This window comes from Gigantopelta aegis, chromosome 8 (assembly GCF_016097555.1).
Source record: "Gigantopelta aegis isolate Gae_Host chromosome 8, Gae_host_genome, whole genome shotgun sequence".
Lineage (NCBI taxonomy): Eukaryota > Metazoa > Mollusca > Gastropoda > Neomphalida > Peltospiridae > Gigantopelta > Gigantopelta aegis.
The window spans coordinates 70202192-70210586 of record NC_054706.1 but is presented as its reverse complement, the minus strand read 5'-3'; the positions used below and the strand labels follow the sequence as shown (position 1 = coordinate 70210586).

The 8395-nt window shown below is 34.6% G+C and overlaps 1 protein-coding gene across 2 annotated transcripts; it reads left to right on the top strand.

Annotated features, from left to right (window-relative positions):
- Window positions 1-414: 414 nt before the first annotated feature.
- Window positions 415-6342, top strand: LOC121378723 (ubiquitin-like protein ATG12). 2 transcript variants are annotated; one of them, XM_041507009.1, is made up of 4 exons: window positions 415-645; window positions 1014-1099; window positions 3021-3083; window positions 5764-6342. In XM_041507009.1, exons 1-4 carry the CDS (start codon window positions 456-458, stop codon window positions 5821-5823), a joined length of 399 nt encoding a protein of 132 aa, XP_041362943.1. In that variant the 5' UTR covers window positions 415-455; the 3' UTR covers window positions 5824-6342. The 2 variants fall into 2 exon arrangements, with proteins under 2 accessions (XP_041362943.1, XP_041362942.1); XM_041507008.1 differs by having other exon boundaries at window positions 421-645; window positions 1014-1150.
- Window positions 6343-8395: the final 2053 nt, after the last annotated feature.

Genomic DNA, 8395 nt, shown 5'->3' with positions numbered 1-8395 from the left:
AAATTCGCACCAAGGCACATTTTTTTAAATATACTAAAACCCGACTCCATAACCGTTACTTCTCGGACGCACGCGCGTTTTTAAAACTATGAAAAATGCATTTTGTGTATTAGAAACAACGGGATAACCAAAAACACTGTACGGAAATGGATAATTTAAACAATAAAATATAAGTAATGCTTGATTTCAGTGATTATAAACGGCTCTGTAAGAAATATACCTTAGCACTGATGTAGGAAGATATTTTGCTATATATTTGCTTTATAATAGTGGAAAAGTGTGTAAATGTAAAGGATAACAACATTTAATTAGCACTGCTATGTACTGTTGGTCTTTAAAAGTGCATAGATACCCACATACGCAACTAGCATACAATTAGGATTCTAACTGGAGGAATTTAAGTCTAAACAAACCACAACAGCGGAACGTAATAGAAAACCTGTCCAGTTTGAGATATGTCTGATGCGGAAGAAGCCGCTTCAGATTCCAAAGGAAGCGATGAAAATCAGTTGCAGATAGATGCTAAAAGTACAAACACCTCGTCCAGCGATCAAACCCAAACAACAGAAAGCTCACAAAACGACGAGATCCCCAAAGTAGCGAAGTCAAAACCCAAAACCGACAAAGGCTCGAAAGGAGAAAAAGGTTACAATATTATTGAATATAATAAGAATCGGTGTATTTTTGAAGGGGCGTTTTAATTTATTGACAATATTCTTGTGAATAAAACACACAGCTTGATATGATAGTGTGTGTGCTAACAATGCAGGATCATGAATCCTATTCCTAGTGTGATAATACATTCTAATCTCTCTCTGAGTTTTTATATTATAATTGATCATTAATGTGCATGCCATGTGTTTTTTATGCAGGGGTTTCATTAATATTAATATACTATATTCAGAAAGTGGTATTTTCTTTCAAAATTACATCTTAGTGTGCTTTTTCTGTGTGTAAATGTAAGTGCAAATTAGCTAAACCTGTGTTTAGATTATTTGATTTTTCTGTTTTAGTTGATGTTTTGTTGAAAGCTACTGGAGATGCCCCAATTTTAAAAACAAAGAAGTGGGCTGTCTTTCGTACCAAGAAGATAAGTTGGGTGTGTGAGTTTATTAAAAAGCTGATGAAGTTAGACCGTTCAGATTCACTTGTAAGTCCCAATGTTCTATTATACTTATATATGTTGACTTTTAGCCTTTATCAGGTGCATATGCAGGAATTTATGCAAGGGGGAGATCTAGAGTTCAGCGAGCAGAGATCCTAGAGGGGAGTCTAGTCATGCTTCCCCGGAAAAGTATTTTAAAAAGAAAAATTCAATATGAGCAGGGGTTCGGCCCCCAAGACCTTCCCACTGCACATGTGCCTGTTTGTTAATAAAAGGAGTAGGATGTAGCTCAGTGGTAGCTCTTGTGTGAGGTGTGATGGGCTGTAACATCAAGGGCACTGCCTTCAGTTGACCTGTCAGGTTTTTATTCTGTCCCAACCAGTACCATGATTGGTATAGTTTCCCATCTATGGAAAGGTGCACATAAAGGATCCTATGCTGCTATTCAGTAGGAGTAGCCATTGTAGCAACTGCTGGTTTTCTGTCACATTATCTAAACCAAGTATCAATATAACCATATGCTGGACACCACTAAAAAAAGAAGTTTGTTTTGTTTAATGCCATCATTAGAGCACATTGACAGTGTTCTTGCTGCTCCATTTAAGCTCACTGTGCTGCATTAAATTTTAAAGTATCCTTTGATGGTTTCACTAGATCTTATAGGACATGGTTCACTGTTTATTATGTGTCTGTTTGCCGCCCTCCTTTATTTAATCCGCACCCAACAATATTTTACACCACCTATCTCCGCTATTTCCAAAGGCACGCTTTTTTTTTCCACACATAAAAAATACTCCTGATCAGCTGTGTGTATGAAAAAGCGACTGACGATAAAACTACCATAACGTAATTTAACAGTGTTTTAACAGCCTCTGTTTTGTCCCACACCAAGGTGGTTTGACCCTGCAACACAAGCACCTTAGACGAGCACTGAACCGACTGAGCAAAATCCCACACCCTTTTATATGCATCAGTCTTTCAGAGGAAACCCACTACATTTTTCCATTAGCAGCAAGGGATCTTTTATGTGCACTTTCCCAGACAGGATAGTGCATACCACAGCCTTTGAACGAGAAATAGCCCAATGCAGCCAACAATGGGGATCGATCCCACACCTATCGTACATCAGGCGAGTCCTGTTGGACATTAAATGATGTAATACAAAACCAAAAAAAGTTTATTAATCATCGGCTATTGGATGTCAAACATTGGGTACTTTAACATATAGTCATAGAAAGGAAACCTGCTCAATTTTTTCATTGTCATGTCATGTCATAGGGTTTTACATGCACATTCAGAACAAGCTGTTGTAGTGCATGCCTGATCTGGGGGCAGCTGCCGGCCATGGCCGGCTCCTTCATCCAGGAAAAGGGTTGGGGTGTGTGGAAGAGGGGACCGCCCGCGCTGGCAAGTGCAAGGGAGCACCAGCAGCCCGACTGGAATCGGTAGTGGATTTTTTCCATTAGTAGCAAGGGATCATTTATATGCACCATCCCACAGACAGGATAGCACATACCACAGCCTTTGATATACCAGTCGTGGTGCACTGGCTGGAACGAAAAATAGCCTAACGGACATCGATCCCAAACCGACTATGTATCAAGCGAGTGCTTTACTTGTTAAACAAGAAGATTTTTTCCTTTCCTTTATTCATTAGCATTATTATAATCAAATAATGAAAAATGCGATGATAAAATTTTAATATAATTTATTATAATTTTTTAAATGTTTCATTATATTTGTTTTTCTTGTCAATATTATTTGACAGATTTTAAGTATATATATATATGTTTTGAAAACTGGCACATTTTACTGTCAGTTCAATATTTACAATATTAAATTTATAAAATTTAAAAACCAGAGTTCACTGTTTTGGGATAATTGTGGTATTGACATTTTCTTCTTTGTCTTCCAGTTCTTCTATGTTAATCAGACATTCTCTCCCTCACCTGACACAGAAGTTGGAGTTCTTTTTGATGTAAGTATTATTTAATGATGCCAGTTAGAACACATACAAAAAAAATGAAAAGATATATCAGTGTTCGAAATAATACAGCTGTTAATGTTTTTACAATAGCAGGTGAAACAAAATATGGCCTGCTGGAAATAACAGAGTGCCGGACAGAGTGGATTTGAGATAGTATTTGAAAATAAATAGGATGTTGTTTTTAGCATTATGGAATTCAAATATAAAATGTTCATGAGCTAAAATAGTTACTAATGGAAAAATGTAGCGGATTTTGTCTCTAAGACTATACAGTACATGTATGTCAAAATTACCAAATGATTTGACATCCAGTAGCCAATGATTAATAAATCAGTGTGCTCTAGTGGTGTTGTTAAACAAAAAAACTTCACCTTGAACTTGACATCTATTGGCTTTTCATAAGTCGCTATTTTGAGCCTTGGATATTCTCTACCAGAGATTTATGAATGAAAAATCTCTGCCAATAAAGCCATCAGACTTAAAGGAAGGGACAATCAAGGCATTTGACCTGGTATGCATATTCAACGATATATAATGCACATTATTGCTTAATATCAACAAGTATAATCGTGTAGTTCATTAATAAAACGGTTAAATGTGACGGCTATTATATATAACGGGCACAGCCATTTTGTACCATCCCATCTGGCGAGCTGGTGGTTACGTAATACCTAACGTGTCACGTCAGGAATTAGTCTTCGAACTGAAGAAACAAAACATACCTGATTTTTGCGGATGCATCGCAATATTCTGTACTAATAGTCAACCCAGTAAGCCAGCAACAATTATATATTACTTTTAATACAAAATAAACCACCATTGTCAAAGTGTTAAAATAACTATTATGGTTTGTACATAAATTAACCCACGTACTGAAATAATAATCGGAGTGTTTTCTTAGTTAATTGGTCTTTTCTTTCCGTTGCCTGTACCTGTGGTTCCTGATTGGCAAGTGTATATTTCGACAGTCCCCAGACACTGTGTCTAGACACACTAAAAAAACACGTGCCTTTTTTATTAAGATCACAGGGTATTGTGTGTTAACCGCACGTATATCCCTCTAATCGTAATCGTTCAGCAGTCTTGCTTTATTACTGTAAGTAATTCTGTAACCATTATATGCCTATTGAAACAGGGTGCTGGAACAACACCCCAGTGGAACACAGAACATGCACCTTATGCAATACAAATGACATAGGAGATGAATTTCACTATTTATTCACCTGCACATTTTTCGTAAATTTACGTCACTCATTGTTAAAGCCATACTATTATATTAAACCCAGTATGCTGAAATATAAGCGTTTGATGACTAATAATAAAATAAGTGCCCTTAAGAAACTATGCAAATTAATAAAAGAAATTATTGACAAATTCCATAAACCCTAAAACTACAGCTGCCTACAAATTAAAATATATACACTATCCATTATCGGTTTGTTTACGAATATGTATGTGTGTGTGTATATATGTATGTGTGTGTGTGTATGTATGTGTATGTATGTATGTGTATACGTATATATGTATGAGTGTTTGCATATATTTTTTTGCAGGTGCAGTATGATGATTGTCCCACACCATACATAGCTGTGTTAATACCATTGCATATTACATTGTGAATTTATTACATATGTGTATTGTACTGTATACATATATATTATCTCCTGTAAAACACATCTTGTCACTGTCAAATATTGTTATTTCATATTCCCCATATGCCGTTGTGTAACGGCTTAGGAGAAATAAAGTTCTGTTCTGTTCTGTAAAACCCTTGATTAAGCAGACTTTCCCATCTAAAATCACAAAACTGACCAATTACGTAGTCCCAAAGAAAATTATCACTTGGGTATCGTGAGTGGTCGTTTTTGCTCGAACGTAGCATACCAATAGGCTTAATAATATGCGGTTTTTTTCTTTGGATTTTTTTGAAAAGAAAAATACTATAACTCCATTTCATTCTATTGATGCAAATTGAAATATATTTAGTTAGTTAAATAGTTTATTATACTATCGAGTCATTTATGTTGTTTTACAAGTCAGGTGGATGAAGCGAAGTGCCATGTAAATTAGAGCGTTTGTTTACACTGTGCATAGAGCAGATGGACGGAGCTGACGTCACTTCGCCTCAAGCTATACCACCGGACGTCACAAAAACGAAACAAAATGGCTGCCCCCAGTTAGCATGAATAATCATGTTTTTTTATTAACTCTAAAATTATGCGTTTTTCATTTGTTAAAATGTCAGTATGTGTTGGTGGTCCGGGTATGCATCTTTCCAACACAAGGCTCTTGTTTGAGTTTACTCTACCTTTAAACTCATAGGTACTGGGTTCACATCTTAGTATTAACTCAAACCCAGAGTCAATTCTTAGCTCATTGGGAAATTTAAAGACTACTAATACTTAGGGTTTATGTATTACAGAAATACAGGAAAGTCAATCTATACTGATGTCCAAAAGAAACTACCAAGACAAATTTATTTAATTTCCTTTCTAATTTGGATCATGAAAAATAAATATTGGTTAAATAAGTTTCAGCTTTTATGGAATGAAATTTTGTTCTTAACATACCAAAACACCACTCATGAATATATGTTTTAAACATGCAATATACACAGTTTTTTCTTCAGTAGTCTCTCAGAGTATTGGCTCCTTCTATATTTTTATTTCAGTGTTTTGGAAGTGACGGAAAACTTGTTTTACACTACTGCCTCACACAGGCCTGGGGATGACAACATTACTTGGGTATTGTGCTTATAAAATGAAGTGTGGAAAGACGGCATGCAGTGTTGGTCAAAGAGTGATTTATTTATTATAACTGCTGTGTTCAGGTTTCTGCATTCTGTGATCATATGATGAACAGACACAATGAACAGTGCACCATGTCCTACAATATCCAGTGAAACCATCAATGGATATTTTCAAACTTAATGCAGCACAGTGAGGTTTTCAGGGCTAGCTCTGGATGAGCAAAATATTTCGCCAAATTGTCTATTAAACTTTAAAAATTACAGAAATCGACAGTTATTTTCTTTAAAAAATGTCAATTACCGGTATTACATGAAATTATTTTGCCAAATTAAAATAAAATTTGCCAACTGCTTTCGAAATTTGCAAATGGCAAATGCGAATGCCAGAGCAAGCCCTGGTTCTGCAAAATTTCATGCATATTTACCTTCAGTCAGTGGAATTGATTAACAGTTGATGTATTGCATATGTTTGGTAATTGTCAAATAAAAGAATAAAATATTTATTACCATTTAATTTTATTATATATTATTTATCCTATAACTTACCCATGATATGCATGTCATAAACCCATGTGATAATTTGCTTTACTCACCTGGTTAATAATGGTATGCAAATTTGCAAAATCTCAAGGTGATGTGTCATTTGCTTACATGCCAACAAGACCCGTGTACCTGAGCATAACGTTTTCAAAGATTTGTTTAAAATGCGTGACGTCAAACTAATCTGTGCTAATCGTGATGATGTCATATTATCAATGGTGGCAACTTTAGTACTGTGATTTACAAACAAAAAAATGTTAAATGTTATTTTAGAAGTTTTATAGGATAAATAGAATTCGCCACTCATGTTTTTTAATATGTAAAATATCAACTTCGTCTAGTTAATCAGTATTTGTCGAGGCAAAGAACCTCGACAAATACCGATTAACATAAACTCGGTTGATATTTTCCATATTAAAAAATACTCGTGATGAATCCTCTCTATACTATATTATTGTTAATGGATTTTCATTTTGTGTCTAAACCGATCTTTTCTACAAGGAGAATTGCACACCACAATCAACGAGAATACATCTCGTTACGACAGCTGACTTATTTTCATTGCCCAAAGTCAGGTGTTGTGGTTTAATACCATGGTCAGCCACCTTTTAGCTGGGGTGAACATCTCAGTGGTAAAGCTCTGAATTGCACAGAGTCATTGCCCTCAACAGACATGTTTTTTCCTATCTTATTTAGTGCCCCCTGACTGGTACATAAAAAGGTTTGGTATGCACTGTCCTGTCTATGGATAATTTACGAATGACAGAATTTAGATCTCTAGGCATCTCCAAACTAAAAAATAATACAGTGCCCTACATTAACAAACATATTTTACAACAATTATAATTGATAATATATACATTTATTGATACAGAAGACACTTCAGTAATACACACTGCATGAAATAATATTTTGTTTGATATTACAATTCATTATATTATACATACTTTTTTCATTTCAAAATGAAAAGCCAGTGTACACAAGTTTCCTGGCAACAGATCTTTGAAGCTATCTTATCACTAAGATATCTTAAAACCGTTGTAAGCTATGACATCACTTCAGCATTTGCCATAAGCTATGATGGATTTACAATTTTGTAGTGCTAAGATGGCTTCAAAAATATGTGCTCAGAAGCCAAATCCACAAAACTTAGTAATTTTGCATTGACATACTTTTACAAGTATTTGTTGTCTATTTCAAGTAGAAAAATTACCTAAGTAAGCAAGTTAGGTTATGTTGAGGACAAAAGAAAATACATTATATACATTTCAAACTGTATTATTTGTACTGTTTTACAGTCATATCATAAATTTATCTTTATGTGCAAAACTTGGGATATTTATATATATATATATATTTCGATCTATATTCCAGAAGTAATTTTCTGCATGAAATCTATGCCAATACATGTAAACATTAACTTATAATGTTCTGTGAATTTGACCCCAGGGCCAGTGCTTATAAAACGTTTAGAGTCCAGACTCAATCTTTAATGACGTCACACACATAAAATTTGTATGGTGTTGTCATGACATTAGTGTCTCAGACTCTAATGAGTTTCGAGTCTACATTCTAAAAGTTTTATAAGTACCAGGCCTGGTTTGGGCGTTGTAGTGAAATGTATTTCATTAAACAAATTGATGCAGTCGGAAAAACAAGTGAAGAAGAAAAAGACTTTAAGGCATACAATAAAGAACACAAAAGACTATCTTATGTAATGAATTTTTTTTTTTTAATTTGGGGGGGGGGGGGGGGGGGGTGTATTATATAGATTATAATAAAAGAGTTTAGCGAAGTGATTTTACACTACATATAGCCAAATGTTTGTAATTGTATGGCAGTAAAGTATGTTGGAATGTATCCACGTACATAAAAGTCACAATATTAATGCAAGGCAATTGATCCTGAACAAACTGTGAAATTGCATACATTAGACCTTGAGATTTATGTGGAAAGAAAAAAATGTTTTATTTAACAATGCATTCAACACATTTTATTTACGGTTATATGGTGT

Excerpts from the sequence above, each read along its gene's own strand:
- LOC121378723 (XM_041507008.1), top strand. The coding sequence starts at position 456 with ATGTCTGATGCGGAAGAAGCCGCTTCAGATTCCAAAGGAAGCGATGAA. Across the intron at positions 646-1,013 it reads AGGCTCGAAAGGAGAAAAAG|TTGATGTTTTGTTGAAAGCT; the intron begins GTTACAATATTA and ends TTTCTGTTTTAG. Across the intron at positions 1,151-3,020 it reads TAGACCGTTCAGATTCACTT|TTCTTCTATGTTAATCAGAC; the intron begins GTAAGTCCCAAT and ends TTTGTCTTCCAG.